The sequence below is a fragment of the Rhinoderma darwinii genome, chromosome 4 (genome assembly GCF_050947455.1).
Source record: "Rhinoderma darwinii isolate aRhiDar2 chromosome 4, aRhiDar2.hap1, whole genome shotgun sequence".
Classification (NCBI taxonomy): Eukaryota; Metazoa; Chordata; class Amphibia; order Anura; family Rhinodermatidae; genus Rhinoderma; species Rhinoderma darwinii.
This window is the reverse complement of record NC_134690.1, coordinates 226,944,161-226,961,168: the sequence shown is the minus strand read 5'-3', so window position 1 is coordinate 226,961,168 and position 17,008 is coordinate 226,944,161. Positions and strand designations below refer to the sequence as shown.

General features: G+C 41.0%; 1 protein-coding gene across 1 annotated transcript in view; it reads right to left on the bottom strand.

Annotated features, from left to right (window-relative positions):
• CRYBG1 (crystallin beta-gamma domain containing 1) overlaps positions 1-17,008 on the bottom strand; it is a 333,831-nt gene that overhangs the window by 112,161 nt on the left and 204,662 nt on the right. The window contains exon 3 of the mRNA XM_075862225.1: positions 5,709-7,441. Coding sequence (XP_075718340.1) covers positions 5,709-7,441 — 1,733 coding nt within the window. The remainder of the gene's footprint in view (positions 1-5,708; positions 7,442-17,008) is intronic.

Below are 17,008 nucleotides of genomic sequence, written 5' to 3'. Positions count from 1 at the left end.
TAGCATTCCATGAGCCAAAACTTTTTTTTATTCTTCAATCGACAGATGTGGGAGGGTTTATTTTTGTTGCGGGGAGAGTTGTAGTTTTTATTAGCACTATTTAAAGCCTTTACTAAAACAGTGTATTAGAGAGAGTGTTTTGTGCAACTTTAGTTTTTTTTAATTAAAAATTATTTTTACTCTTTCAGATACATTTTCTATGTATTCTGGATACATATAATCTGTACCCTGCACTGAAACCTGAATCCGTCAGGTCAGCGGGACTGATGCCTTCGTTGACAGCGGGTCTCTGACACACAGGATCCACCTGTTATCGATCACAGTTATGAACTTGTGTGATCGATAGCAGCTGGATTCTGCGTGTCAGAGACATGCATGATCGACGGTCAATGAAACAGTCCCGCTGACCTGACTGATTCAGGTCTCAGCGCAGATGCTGCGGTCGCTATTGACCCGACCGTTGAAGTGAAGTGTCTCCTGTAACATACAGCAGACACCTGCTGTGTATGGGGTATGCGCAATCCGTGAGGCCGCTTCATACTCCCGCTTGGCGACTGACTTACAGTTTAGGGGTTAAGCAAAGAAAACTTTAAAGGTTCTCTAATCCGTAAAGTCTTAGTTGAGGTATACTCTCCTGCCAGAACGAACATTGGGCAGAAAGAAACTCCTGCAGGTTGGGAGGTATAGTTGCCGTGGCAACAGTATGACGCCTGAAGATTATCATGCATGGGTCCAATAATGATTACTTGTGCACGATACTGTCCGAGCGTCGTACAGTTAACATGGCAACTGTACCACCCAGCGTGCAGGAGCATCTCTCCGCATCAGATGTTTGTTCTGGTGGGAGAGTATAACTGGGCTAATACTTTGAGAAAATTATCTTAGAGGACCTGTCACTATGTCTTATTAGTTGAATTGATTAACTGACCTGAATAGTGATGTCGCTCAGATTCCATCACCAATTTTCTTTTTTTCCCTGGACCCCCCCCCATGCCAGATATATAGCCCAATGTAGTGTTGGCTCCTTATATTCTAATTAGACAACGGGGTGGAGCTGGCTTCCCTGCCTCTGATGATGACCCATCAGCTCAAGGCAGCTTGAGGGTAGTTCACTCACTGTTGGCTAACTACAGCAAATCATAGAGGGAGCCAACACAACAGTGGGTCATATCTCTGGAACGGAGAGGTCTTTGAAAAAACTAAAAAGAAAAACAATAGCGTTGGAATCAGGTAGACAGCGCTATTCAGGTCAGTAAACCAGTTAAACTTGTATAACTTATTGATAGGTCCTCTTTAACTCCTTAACGCCGAAGGACGGATATATCCGTCATCAGCAGCTGCTAGTTCGCGCAGGACGGCAGATATATCCGTCTTGTGATGGCGCGGGTACTGAGACTGTACCCACGCGATCAGCGGCAGGAGCACGGCTGTTATACACAGCCTGGCTCCTGCTGCAACTGCCGGAATCGAAGCGCGCGCCGATTCCGGCAGTTTAACCCATTAAATGCCGCTGTCAATAGTGACAGCGGCATCTAATGTGTTTGACAGAGGGAGGGAGCTCCCTCTGTCACCCGATCGGCGCCCCCGCAAACAAATCGCGGGTCGCCGTCGGGTTTCCATGACAGCCGGGGGTCTAACAAAGACCCCCAGGTCTGTCTTCCGCAACTGCCTGTTAGGCGATGCCAGAGGCATGACCTAACAGATTGCCTGTCAGTTTTACACTGACAGGCAATAATGCTTTGGTATACTAAGTATACCAAAGCATTATATATGCGATCGGCACATCGCATAGTGAAGTCCCCTGGTGGGACTTAAAAAAAAAAAGTCAATCAGTTAAATAAAGCTTGTTGAAAAAAAAAAAATAATAATTACAGTCAAAATCAAATAAAACTACTTTTTTTGCCCAAAAAGTGGTTTTATTCAGTAAAAGTGTCAAAACAAATCACACATACACATATATGGTATCCCCGCGATCGTAACAACTTGACCAATAAAATGAACACATTAATTAAACCGCCGGATGAACGGCGTCCAAAAAAAACAACGGCAAAATTCTCTTTTCTCCCATTCCCCCCATAAAAAATAAAATAAAAGTTAATCTATAAGTCCTATGTACCCCAAAATAGTACTAATGAAAACTACACCTTGGCCCGCAAAAATCAAGCCCACGTACGGCCACATCGACGGAAAAATAAAAAAATGACGGCTCTTGGAACGCGGCGATCCAAACACAAGTAATTTTTTTCTAAAAGGCTTTTTATTGTGCAAACGTAGAAAAACATATAAAACCTTTACATATTTGGTATCCCCATAATCGTGCCGACCCATAGAATAAAGTTAACATGTTATTTACGCTGCATAGTACACGGCGTAAATTTATAACGTGAAAATTAATGCTGGAATAGCTGCTAATTTTCAATTCTCTCCTAAAATAAAGTTAATAAAAGTTAATCAATAAATTGTAAGCATCTAAAAATGGTACAATTACAAAATACAACTCGTCCCGCAAAAAACAAGCCCTTATACGGCTATGTCGACGTAATAAAAAAAAAAGTTACGACTCTTGGAATGCGACCATGAAAAAACAAAAAATAATCCTTGGTCATTAACGTGCAAAATGGCCCGGTCATTAAGGGGTTAAGCTGATACGGATGGATCTGGTGGCTGTAAGGTCAACACTAGAAAGTGATTTCAGTTTTACATTCCAGACCACAAGCAGGTCTGGCAGATTTTCAGGAAGTCAACACAGGGGGGGGGTCCCCTGTTCCGGAACATTAGCACGGAGCCAAACAGCCTTCGTGTGCTGCCGTACAGGCTCTGTTGGGTGTCATATGTATGGAGATATACTTCCCTGGCACTTCCGAAAACCCGACAAAAAGACTATGTATCCCTTCAGATTAAATTGGAGGCATGCGGAGGTACAATAGAGGACTCATGCACAACTACAGCTGCCCTATTACGGCTCTGTATAAAATGGAGCCGTAATAAGGTAGTGTGCATGAGCCCTTAATGTCAGGGGAACTAAACGAGGATGGTCCAAAGCGGACAATCCCTTTAGGCCCTGTTCACACAGTTTTTTTTTACACTTTTATTGACACAGAAACCGCGCAAAAAAAATGTCCAAAAATGCCTCCCAATGATTACAATGGGAGACGGAGGAGTTTTTTTTCTCACGAGCGGAAAAATCACTTGCGGAAAAAAAAAGCGACATGCCCTATCTTCGGGCATCTGCGTCTCTGATCAAACGGAATTTCGAGGCAGAATTTTCTGCATGCAAAAAACTCTGTGTGAACAGGGCCTTAAGCTGAATTCACACAGTGTTTTGCTACATTTTGGTGGTGTTTTTAATGTGTTTTTTTAGTACAGACAGATGTTAAGATGGTAAGTAGGAGTCTATACTAAAATATAAAAATGCACTATATACAACAATTGGTTTGCGCAATTTTTGAGACAAATTTGTGGTCAGTGGTGTTTTTCTCCAAACGCAGCATGTGGGTATGGTGTTTTGTCAGGTGTTTTTCCTATAGGCTTCTAAATAGAACTTTAAAAAAAACACGTACAAAATGATTAGCGTCATTTTGCACATGCTTTTCTCTGCCCCCACTAAAAAACACCATAAAAACCATGTTGCATTTTAAGAACGCTGGCGTTTTTTGTTTCAGTTTAAATTGCCAGAAAAAAAAAAAAGCGTGTGTTAAGGAGGCCTTAAAGGGAATGAGTATTCAGAAAATGACCTATTGCTTAAATCAAGTTTCTATGTTAAATATGTTTTCTAACAATTTCTTGTGATTTTATTATTTTCCATATCATTATCTATATAAAAAAAATAATCTTAAAATTTTGCAGATTTCACTCTGACCACTGTCTTTTGGGTCAATTTCTGATTTTGGCTAAAGTAAAAAAAAACCTGCATCGAAAATGGTACTGTATAAAAGTTAACCTAAATAGAACAAAGAAAATAAATCAATCCTTCCTAGGCCTCATAAAGATCAGAAATTTGAGGTAAATAAACGGATTTTCTCCTAGCACAACCAACCAGGTCAGCAGAACGGATCACCTGTCTGTGGCTTTATTACTATATCATTTGATGCAGTATGTGCGCTTTGTGTTGTTTTTTTCTCCTCTACTGTTCATATAAAGATCAGACCTCCACTACTCAGAGGAAGTCTGGTAATGGAAAGATCTCCAACCTATCATAGGGGTCACTGAGACACAAAGAATACATCATGTCTGACAACTAAGAGGACAATCTGCCCATGTGTGAGTAAACTATTCATTGACAAATGGGAGCTATTATTTACATTCCATCACTTATTATCTAGTAGTTCTCACCCACCCACATTTGCAGTCCTCGATCTTTGATCACATCACCTCGTATTAGCATTTGGCAGACACAGTGGATTTACAATATCAAACAGAAAATTGGCAGATACATGGGACTTTCTTGATATCGGCAGATTCAAGTTCTGATGACAGGTTATTTCATATTGGACTGTAAAGAGCTGAGCTAGGTTATTATGATAATTTTTTGCTTGGTGAACCCCTGGATCTCTGCACAGATGAGAATTACCGCTTTAGTAGCTGGCTGCTTATCTTTGTTATTCAGTGCCACTCGTGCATAACACATTACTGCCTCGTGTACAGTTGTATAATGCTGAGTGGTCTGTGCTTCAATCTTACAGTATTTACAGATAAAGAATGCAATTCAGTTTCCAAGAAGTCATACAGGTTAGAAAAAAATTCTGTTTGCTTTTGTTTAGATTGTAAGATTGTGGAATTGCGTCAATAGATATAAACATTTCCATTGCGCATGCATATATATATATATATATATATTTTATATTATATATATGTGCTGTAGCCAATTCAACATGACAAGCAAAAATCGATGCTTTACTATAAAATGCTGAATGGAGTTCACATCTGCACTGGAGATGCTATTTTGACTGTTAAAATGATGGACACCATGACGGAACCAATTAAAGTCAATGGGTTCTGTCAGGGTGCTGTTGGTGTCCTTCATGTGACGGATCCAGCCCTTCCGTTATTTTACCGTTCCTATGACGAAGCAGAAAAATAACGGAAATAAGGACAAACATGTGAACATGGCCCTACTTTGACAATACGTTTTTAACAGAGAATTCAATGGTCATGCTTTTCCTTTAACTGCTTCTTGAGGAAAAACGCATTGGAAAAAATAATGCAAATATCATTGCAGTTGCTATTATATTTAGGCCAGATGGTTACTTCTATTTTTAAAAATGTCAAAAGGAGTGTTTAGCTGCATGCTTTCCCTATGAATGATGGAAACTAAGGAAAAAATTAAAAGAATGCTTCATAAGTATTTTTAGGCAAACCCAGGCAAGAGGAAAAGTATTTTATGAGAATATACAAAATATCTGAGCTCTTCAAAAAAAATTTCCTAGTGCCAACTGTCTGGAATGAATGTACTTGGTTAAATGTTTCAAGAGACATCTGGTAGAGAACGATTTAAAATACAAAACGTCACACGATCATGCAGAACATAGAATGCGGAGCACTAGATATTGTGTGAACATTTTACTAGACATGTAAAAACTTGGGAGTTTACTATTACATTTAAACACTGTCAAGATTACTGTGTTTTGTGAAATGAAACTCAAATGTAAAGATATTAAAAATCAAATGTCAATATTTTCTAGAAGCAAGAAGAAAACATTTGTACTTACATATTGAGCTTTGATGTTACTGTAGACTTGGAGCCGTCATTCAGAGAAACGTGAAGCTTTGAAGCCTTTGGATCAGAAGGATGGCTTGTATTGTCTGGAGACTGCGATTTGTGTTCTCCCTGGTTGCTCTCCTGCTTTGTCCTCCTGTCCACACCACATACAGCTGTAGTGCTGCTATCCTCCCCGGCAGTATTACACGAGTCCTCTCCACCACATCCACCTAAGGATTCAGGAACAGAAGCCTTTTCTACGTAGGCGTCTTTTGTTGTGGAAACAGGAACAGGCTGGTTAAACTCAGTCGCTCTAGCAGAGGCTGCTGCTGTAGCCGGATTTCTAAACTGAGGATTTCTACCATGTGCCTTGCGATCTGTTGGAGAAGAGGGAGCAGAAGTTTTTCTTTTCCTAATAGTACTGGAGGCTGGGTGTTGCTGTTTATCTTTGTCTGATTCACCCTTGGGCGACAGTTTGCTATTAGCACCCGCCTTTAATTCTTGGTTGGTTGAGGCAGGGCCGTTAGACTCAGGTGACACAGGTTTCAGATCCCCATCAGGAGTATCTGAATACTCCCTAACTCCTTTAAAGTTACTCTCATCAAACACATTATCTTGTAGCGCAGCGTTCTCCGCTTTATTTTCCTCTAGACTATTCGGAGACTTTAGTGAACTTTTCTTTTTGTTCATTTTTTTGATATTAGGACTTTTCTCCACTGTGTCAGTGTTGCTACAGCCTTTTATGGATGTCTGAGAATCTGTCCAATCAGATTTACTTAGGTAGATGTCAAATGCTAAAACCTTTGCATTCTCAGAATTTAGCTCTTTTGACTGATCTTCCAGAGGTTCGGTAAAAGAGTCACCTTCTGAAGGACTAAGCGCAGGTGAGCTATCACCTGAACCTACTGGTTTACCTAAACTGCTATTGCCACCTGCTGCGTCTGGGCACAGGTTCAATTCAGCTGCCAGTGGTACTTGGCTTTTTGCAGCACTGCCGAATGCAACAGGCGAGGTTACTTTTGTAAAACTTAATTTTTCTGTGCTTCCCAATTTCTGAACAGATCTTTCAGATATCCTAACTTTTGGATCGGTTACCCTGCTAGAGAATTTTGCAGTTTTCTTTGTCAATATTTTGGGAGAACCATTTTTAACAATGTGAATTTCCTGCGAAACCTTTCTCACGCCGGACTTTCCTTCTCCGTCAGTCAAACTTCTCCTTCCAGGCGACGATACAATCTTCTCTGTGCTTGGTCTGTCCACCCGAGATGGTGGGCTCAGTGGTGACTTTTGACTAATATCTGAAAAAGCATCAGGGGAAAAAACAGGACTTTCTTCTTCTACCACACTTGATTCCACAGCTCCTTTTACTGATGAGCTTGTACTCTCACTGGTATGTCCACCATCACTGTTTCCATTAGAAGTCACTTTTAAACATCGAGCTACAGGTGTTGTAGGCTCCTTTAATTCAGGCTGCGAATGTTGATCTGATGCACATTTAACACTTGACGTGCCAGGAGCCTGGTTTTGTACTTTGGAGCTAGAGGCTACTAAGACCAGAGCTCTTTTTCTTTCCCTTTCTGAAGACTTAGAAGTCACTGCTTTTTCATTAGTTGGGCTGGTGGGAGACTCAGGGACACCTTTGCTCTGTTTCTTTTTAGTAGAGTTAAACAGATTCCCAAACTTTCCCAAGACAGGTTTCTTTGTGCTGTCTTTCTTAGGTAATTCTGCAGATGGTGATCTAGACTAAAAGGAAATAAAGAAAAGGAAATGTAAGTAGTTAAAAATAGGAAACACACTGCTACAGTTTCCATTTACAGAGAGGGTGTATCCCTTCTTCCAACATACCTCTCATACATTATCATTATTTATTTAACCTTTATTACAGGAGTATTTTATGCCTTTGTTCAGTAGCTTATGGCATCGCATAAAAAGGAGTATCAAATACAATAAATTTTTAAACACACTTTAAATTCTATAATACATCCGATCATAATGAGCAAAATGTAAACTATTATTTTACATTTATGGAATACTACTACTAGTAAATAAAGGTCATTTCATGTATACATAGGGAAACACCGAGATGAGTCATTTTGTGCTCAAAATTAGATCTGTTGTTCATAGTATGAATCGGAGATAAAATACAAACCTGTAAAACGTAATACCACCACAAACAAGTGTTACGATCATTCAAATTAAACCTTCTAACACAAGTTGTTTGTAATCATAGGGTGTGATGTATTGCAGCATTTAACGATTTCAAAACATATTATATGCAAAGAAAATAATTTTGTAAAGCGAAATTGCTATAAGTCAAAAACACCTGTCTTGTACTATCGGCATACACTCCGGAAAAAAAGGTCCCAACATATGTGCCAACGTGCCTTTTGACATCAATGGGCAAATATATGCCAAAAAGATATCATTTTACATACATTTGGCCATTATACATCGGAATCCTGCAGTCCCAACTGTATTGAAAAGAATAATTGACTGCACTTTTCAATACACACATATATATATATATATATATATATATATATATATATATACATACACACACATACATACACATATATATTTTTTTTTATCTATTGCATACGTCTGAAACAATCTCGCTGATTGCATAAACACTAAAGACATCTCATACACCTGACCAGTCAATCTCAAGGACTAATAAATTTAGCACATCTCTGGCCATCCTTGCGCCAGAAAATCAAATCTACAGCTATGAGCTGGCGTAGATTTGAGTCATAATTTAACACCAGTCTCTGGTGCAAATTATAGTAAATTTGCTGGGCCCCAGTTAGCCCAACCTACTTTTGCTACACCACGGCCTCTTTTTTTTAAAATTACCGGACGCAATGTAAAAGTCAAGAAAGCTGCACATTTTTTAGCAAAACTAGCATACCCCAAAATTCGTGAATTTTTAACGCCACTAAAGTGACAAACTAGATAATAAATTCCCCCCTAAATGTTTGCCTTTGTAGAACTTTTTTAAATCCCCATGACAGGTAAATTGCGACTGGGTGAGACAGTGGCATTAGGTTGGTTTTACACGGGCAGATTTCGATCGGCACACGTTTGCTCCACTTACATGGAGAAATGTTTGGGAGTATGGGGATGAAAGATCGTTACTAGAAAACGTTTGTACCCATATACTTTACATCTGGTCAGCAGCACAATACCTGTGAACACATGGAGATGAGCTGCTGACAAACCATCATTTTTTTAGGCCCTCTCACCAGCCCATGTATAAGGGCCTATATAGATACAGGCAGCCATAAGATGCCCATTGAACAGAATGAAAAGTGATGCAAATATAGGGATTAAATGTAGCGCTGCCAACATGTAAACAAGGCAGGTAGTTTGTAAAGAAAAAATTTATTAACATAACATGAGTGGCTACGTGTTTCAACGCCAGTCCAGCGTCTTCCTCAGGCCAATTACTTGATAACTTTTTCTTTACAAAACTGATACTTCTGCGGTGGCAGTGTTACACTGCGGTTACAGGGGGCAGTATGACTGCCGCTATCTAAAGGGGGCAGTGTGACTGGCGCATCTACAGGTGGCAGTGATTGGCGCATCTACAGGGGCAGTGTGACTGTGTGGTGATTGTTTGACAATTTAATTCATGGGGACAGCGTATGGTGCTATAAGGGTATGTTCACACGCCGAGTCAAAAACGCCTCAAAATAAGGAGCCGTTCAAGAGAAAACAGCTCCTGATTTTCAGACGTTTTTTTTGTGCCACTCGCGATTTTCACGGCCGTTTTTGGAGCTTTTTTCAATAGTCTATGGAAAACGGCTCCAAAAACGTCCTGCACTACTTTTTCATGGCCGTTTTTTTTACACGTAAAAAAACGCAGCGAAAAATGTCCAGTCGGAACAGAACGCCGTTTACCCAATGGGCAGATGTTTGGAGGCATCCTGCCATGTGTACATACCCTTATATTTAGTGTGTAGCACTATTATATTCAGGGGAGCAGTGTGTGATACTATTATATTTAGGGGCACAGCGTGTGGCACCATGAGAATTTTATCTTCGTTTATAGGTGCGGAAATGTTGGTAAAGTGAGGAGCCGAAGACATCGGATGGCAAACTCTGCAGAAATGGTCTGTGGCTGGGAGAAGTCATCATAGAGGTCTGGACCGGTTGGAGAAGAAAAGATAAAAAAAGAGCGACAGAGAATCTGAGGAGTCACCTGTGAGTCACTCAATGTAAATGTTTATACTACCTGTGACTGATCAGAACTGTAGTCACTCTATGATCTGCAGAGAGATGATGGATGTATCGTTCGTTTTTTGTGAAACAACTCCCAGCATATCCTAGCCATTGTTCTGGCTATACTGGGAGCTGTAGTTTTAGGTCATACAAACTTATATAGCAGGGGTAGAGCTGTATTTGTGCTGGGGCTGTGTGTGTGTGTGTGTGTGTGTGTGTGTGTGTGTGTGTGTGTGTGTGTGTGTGTGTGTGTGTGTGTGTGTGTGTGTGTGTGTGTGTGTGTGTGTGTGTGTGTAATATATATATATATATATATATATATATATATATAACACCGAGCTTGGTTCTGGGGGTATATATATGACACCGAGCTTAGTTCTGGGGCTGTATATATATGACACCGAGCTTGGTTCTGGGGCTGTATTTATGGACCGAGCTTGGTTCTGGGGCTGTATTTATGTACAGAGCTTGGTTCTGGTGAAAACCAACTAAAATGCAGCATAAACGGACATGCGGCAAAATAAAATTCCGCACTGCAGGTCAATTTATTAACGTCTACTCTGCTTGTTTTTCTGCAGCGTGGGCAGGAGATTTTCTATATCTCATCCACTTTGACGCTACTGTAAATGCTGCAGATATTCTGCAGCGTTTACGCTAAGTGTTAACCCGGCTTTACAGTTCCGTCACATTGCCAAAATGAAAGTCATTCAATCCAGATACAAAATGTTTGTCTTTACCCCCACTGAAACTTTCAGGTTTCATAGTGAGCTACAAATAATGGATACACGTGACTGCATGGTCTACATCTACTTTGCATATAATTAGATATAAAAGGTTCTTGATGCAAAATCTCAAATTGGATCCCCCCACCACTTGTTATATGCCATTTATAGAATATCTATCCTTCGGTATGGCAGAGGAGTCTTTGGGCCCCTCAAACAAATTGGCCCAGGTGCAACTCTAGCCTCTGCACCCCTATAGTTTTACCACAGTATATTATGTCTGATTCACTGAAACTCATAGAAACCCCACAGGCATGTGGCATAAAACCAATCTAGATGCTCGAAGAAATTTGCGCACACTGTAAAAACCAACACGCCCATCAAACTAGACAAACAGACCAAACTTTTACACCTAAGTGCATGACAAAGGAGAAAAAGCTTTAAATAAGTCTTGAGGTATAATAATAAAGTGAAGAAACAAAATTACTGGTTGTTAAAAGTAAGTGTTTGAAAGAAATATTTATTGTTAACTAATAACATCATCAATACAGGTTTAGTCATAGTGTAACGCCTCATTAGAATGTGTTTGTACCTTGTACACATTATAATAAGAAGGGAAATAAATTAGCTGCAAATAAACAGGAAGCTTTCCAGCGGATGCATTAACATTTATAGTACACTAAGCCTCTTATAATGGACTACGTTAAATCCAGGGACATTTGTTAAATCTAATGAACAATTTGTTGGTCGCCATGTTACTTGAGATAACTGAACAACCCCATTATACGCCTCAAAACGAGTTCACCCTGCACACCACAACATTGTAGCTCCTGAATTCCAGCATCCATCCACTACCCAAAGAACAATGAGGACATAGTCATAGAAGACTGTAGAAAGATCTGTACAGTATACAATCCCTTTAATCCTATCCAGAACTTGAAAAGGCAGTCTCGGAAGAAAGGAAGGCAACCTCAATGATTCACCTACTATACACAGACTTTCCAAGCAACCTGAAAATGATGTGCATTATTGTTTTCAGGTGCAAGTTGTAAAGAGAACAATCATATCCACTGGAGAGTCAATTGAACATAAAGGTGAGGAGATGTCACAAAGTGAAGATTTAGTTGTTGGAATTGTATAAAGGATAAATATATTTTTGTAATATATGTCTAACATTATAGTCGTTTGATCTTTTGGAAAATGATCATGACATTTAACAGCCCCATTCAAGGTGTCATGGTAAACATCAATATTGCAGTTAGTGATTGAGTATAATAGCTCATAGCTTACCCCCATACCATATGTTATTCTAGTCATACAACACATTAAAAGTGATTATGGCATCAGGACAACCCCATTTCTAAATGTAACCCTACAAGAAATCAGCTGATAGCCGAGTCTACTGTAACCCCCAGCTATTAGGGGATATGAAGTGAGTGGGTGACCTTGTAATAAATGGTTGCACGAAGTCCTATAAAGAAGCCGCTCTCTTGGCTAATAGACGGATGACAAGTGTGGGACCTTCCACTATGACGTCCATTTGCAGAACAGCCCCATTCAAGAGAAAAAATAAATATATGGCTGCAATAAAGCTATGCTCATGGGGATCTTTGCACATATCCATTACATATGGTAGCAAACATTACTGTCAAATGCTAAGAAACAACAAGGATGTTTTGTACGCTTTTAGTGTAGACCTATTTTAGAGAAGTATAAAACAACATTACATCTTGGCAACCGCTTTCAGGCAGTCGTAATAAGTGTAATACAGCTCTGTGTGCTAGGCAGAAAATATGTTGCTCCCACACGAAGCCATAATATGACATTTCAGAGAGCAGATCTGCTCTAGGCATTGCTGTTCACGAGCAGAGAATGACCTAGGCGAACTTTCAGATGTAAAGGAGTCATCCCATCTGGCTTGAATCACAAGTTTCTTTAGTGAAGGTAAAAAGACATCATCACATTTCCAGTAAATCTTTATCTTCCCGGTAGTTGAAGCAGCATTAAACTGAAGATGTACTGATCGTTATAGAATGTGAGCGGTTCCAAGAAAAACTACTCATTTTTCCTCTGACGTAGCAGTATGATGGGTGTTTGAGGGATGAGTTGTATTTTTCATTGGCACCTTGGGGTACATGTAATTTGTGGATTAGCTTTTATTAATTTTCTTTAAACCGTTTACGGTGCAATAAATAACATATTACCTTTATTCTTTGGTTGAGTATACAAAAGCAAATATGTATTTTCTTTTAAGTTTCAGTATTTCTGTACAACGTTTTATATAAAAAAATTATAAAAAGAGTAATTTTTGTGTCGCTGTATACCGAAAGCCAAAGCTTTTTTTATTTTTCGGTCGACGTTGCCATATGAGGGTATGTTTTTTTCCAGGACGAGTTGTAATTTTTCCTGATACCATTCTGGGGTACATATAATTTAGTGTCTAATTTTGACAAAAAAAAAAAAGAAAAGTATTTTTTGGGAATGGTAAAAAAAAATTAAATATGAAAACCCGCCATTGTTCTGTTGTTGTGTTACATTTGCGGTGCTAACAAATATGTATTTTTTGGTTTAAATGATTTACTATATTAAAAAAAATAAAAAAAATAAAAATTGTGGAAAGTGCAGGCAGGCAACATAATTTCCCTTTTTTTGTCCCCATAGGAGACTTGATGCAGCGATCCTTTGATCACTTGTATAATGCTTTGGTATACTTTGCCTTACAATGCATTATTGCCTGCTCGTGCCAAACAGGCAGATACCTTTGTTAGGGTATGTTCACACGCTTAACAAAAAACAGCTGTAAAATACGGAGCGGTTTTCAAGGGAAAACAGCCTCTGATTTTCAGACTTTTTTTATGCATCAGCCGTTTTTGGAGCCGTTTTGTCTATTGACCCAATGAAAAATGGCTCCGAAAACTGCTCAAGAAGTGACATGCACTTCTTTTTACGGGCCTTTTTTTTCCAAAAAAAACGACTTGTTGGAACAAAATGTCATTTTTCCCATTGAAATCAATAGGCAGATGTTTGGAGGCATTCAGTCAACGTATGGTTAGTAGTTTTTAGGGCATATACGGCCCAAAAAAACAGCTCAAATAGGCAGTGTGAACATACCCTTAGGGGAGATTCACACGAACGTTGCGTTTTTGCGCGCGCAAACAACGCAGCGTTTTGCGAGCGCAAAAACCATTTGACAGCTGCGTGTGTCATGCGTGTCTGATGCGCGGCTGCGTGATTTTCGCGCAGCCGGCATCATAGAGATGAGGCTTGTCAACGCCCGTCACTGTCCAAGGTGCTGAAAGAGCTAAATCTTTCAGCACCCTCGACAGTGAATGCCGAACACAACAGCGAAAAACCTGTAAAAAAAAAAGATAAAGTTCCTACTTACCGAGAACTTCCCGGCCGTTGCCTTGGTGACGCGTCCTTGGTGACGCGTCCTTGGTGACGCGCCTCTCTTGACATCGGGCCCCACCTCCCTGGATGACGCAGCAGTCCAAGTGACCGCTGCAGCCTGTGATTGGCTGCAGCCTGTGCTTGGCCTGTGATTGGCTGGAGCTGTCACTTGAACTGAAGTGTCATCCCGGGAGGTCGGACTGCAGGAAGGAGACAGGAGTAATCGGTAAGTTAGAACCTCGTTGTTTTTTTACAGGTTAATGTATTTTGGGATCGCAAGTCACTGTCCATGGTGCTGAAACAGTTTAACTCTTTCAGCACCATGGACAGTGACTATCTCCTGACGTCGCGTACCGATAATTTTTTTGCCGGGATCGGCCAAAACGAGTTTGGCCGAACCCGGTGAAGTTCGGTACGCTTGTCCCGCTTCGCTCATCGCAAAGACACTCCGTTTGGATGTTCGGAAACAGAAAAGCACGTGGTGCTTTTCGGTTTTCATTCATCCTTTTCACTGCTGTTGCGCGAATCACGCTCGTCCCACGGAAGTGCTTCCGTGTGGTGCGCGTGATTTTCACGCACCCATTGACTTCAATGGGTGCGTGATGCGCGAAATACGCAGAGTTTTTGAACCTGTCGCGCTTTTTGCGCAGCAGACAAACGCTGCGCAAAAAGCACGGACTGTCTGTACTGCCCCATAGACTTGTATTGTCCATGCGTGCCGCGTGAAAACCACGCGGCCCGCACGGACCGAATACACGCTCGTGTGAATCCCCCCTTAGTCACGACTGCCCTTTTAACCTATGTGCTGACAGGGGGAGCCCCACCCCATTGTCATACACTTTAGATGCCGTGGGTTAAACCACTGGGATTGGAGTTCACTCCGAACCCGGCAGTTGAGCTCTCACTGCGATCTTGCAGTTACATTGGGCAGTACCAGAGGCGTAGCTAGGGGTTTAGCACAGGGGGTGAAAAAAAACATCTAAGTGGGCCCCAACCCAGTGGGTTTCCCTAACGCATGTTTGCAACTGCAGAGGTGCATCCGGCGGGTCAGGGTTACGTAAACAACGTAGTTTGCTGTGCTACTGTTTCTGTAAACTTGCATAGAAGTGAAAGGGTGTTACGGAAACATCGTAGCATAGCGAGCTACACAGTTTACGTAACTTCCATTCACAGTATAGTGTCTCCCCACACAGTGTAATGCCCCTATAGTGCCTCTCCACACAGAATAATGCCCCCACACAGGATAATGCCCCTATAGCTGCCCCTGCATATTATAATGCCTTTATATCTGCCCCCGACACAGAATAATGCCCATAAAGCTGCCCCACACAGTAGAATGCCCCTATAGTCCCCACCATACAGTATTCCCCCATAGCTGCCCCCACACAGTATAATGCCCTCGTAACTGCCGCATATTCAATACAATGCCCCTACAGCCAGTATAATGCCTGAACAAAGACAGCATAAATTCCCCACATCCAATATAATGCCCCCACAATGCGTAAAAAATTCAAATAAATAAATACTCAACTAACACTGGAGGAGATTCCTCTGGTCTGTGCAGTGTGTAGATCAGCACTGATAGGGGGTATGATGCCACTGCATCGCGTCTGTCTGCACTGAGCCACTCTTGGTCAGCGTTACTGAAGACGCAAAAACAGTTGAAACCGGAACATGCCACCACTATTCTCAGTCCCCCCCTGCCAACTATGCAAAAAGGACAGTACCCATGAGGGACCAGTGATGGATATATCCATCACAGGGCACTAGGCAGCACTCCACTGTGATGGATATATCCGTCAAAGGTCCTTAACCCATTAGTGACCGCCAATACGTCTTTTCACGGCAGCCACTAACGGGTTTTATTCTGATGCATACACCTTTTCATCTAAATCTGCCCATTTAACCCCCTTAGATGCGACGCCCAATAGTGAGCGCCGCATCTATGTGGTTTTGGAGAGAGGCGGTTCCCACTCTCACCCCACAATGCGATCGCAGGGTGCCGGTTGCTTCTATGGCAGCCGGGGACCTAACAAAGGCCTCCAGGTCTGCCTGTAGTGGATGCCTGCTAGGCCATGCCAGAGTCAGTTTTATACTGACCAGCAGTAAAACACTGCAACACAGAAGTATTGCAATGTATTATAAAAGCAATCAAATAGTCGCACAGTAAAGTCCCCTAGTGGGACTAAAAAAAAAAAAAAAAAAACTTCAAAAAAGTCCCAAATAAAGAAAAAAAAAAAACACTTTTTCCCCTTACAAAATGCTCGATTATGAAAAACCGAGAAAAAAAAAAGTTACACATATTCACGGCGTCCGTAATGTCCCCAACTATAAAGCCATTACATTAACGGCAAACGCCGTAAAAAAATAAAATAAAAAACAATGCTAGAATTGTTGTTTTCTGTTAATCCTGCCTTACAAAAAAAATAATTGATAAAAAGTGATCAAAAAGTCACATGTACTCTATAATGATACCAATTAATACTACAAGTCATCCTGCAAAAGAAAAGCCTTCATACAGCTACATTGGCGGAAAAAGAAAGAAGTTATGGCTCTTCAAATATGGGAAGACATATCATGTCCGCTGCAGGGAAAATGTGTCACTGGACGTGGCTTCTCCCAGCATTAACAGATGATCGCAAGGAGGTTAGAGAAGCCAAGCCCTCGGCGATAAGGCGCAGCGACTTTTTAAAAAAAAAAAGGGGTTGTCTTCCTGAGGAAACCCCTTTAACCCTTTCCCGACCCATGAAAAAAAATACACTTCATAGTGTGTGTGTGGATGGCGGGTGATGTTTGGCGCAGGCTCACGTGCAGAGCCCGCTCCATACACCACAGCGGTGTTTTACAGCTGACACGCTGCTCTAACAGACAGGAACAGCGATCGGGCCTGTTAAGAAGAAGCCTATATAAATGACAATAGAATACATTAGTATTGCAGTGTATTGTACCAGTAATTAACGGTACAATACAGTGA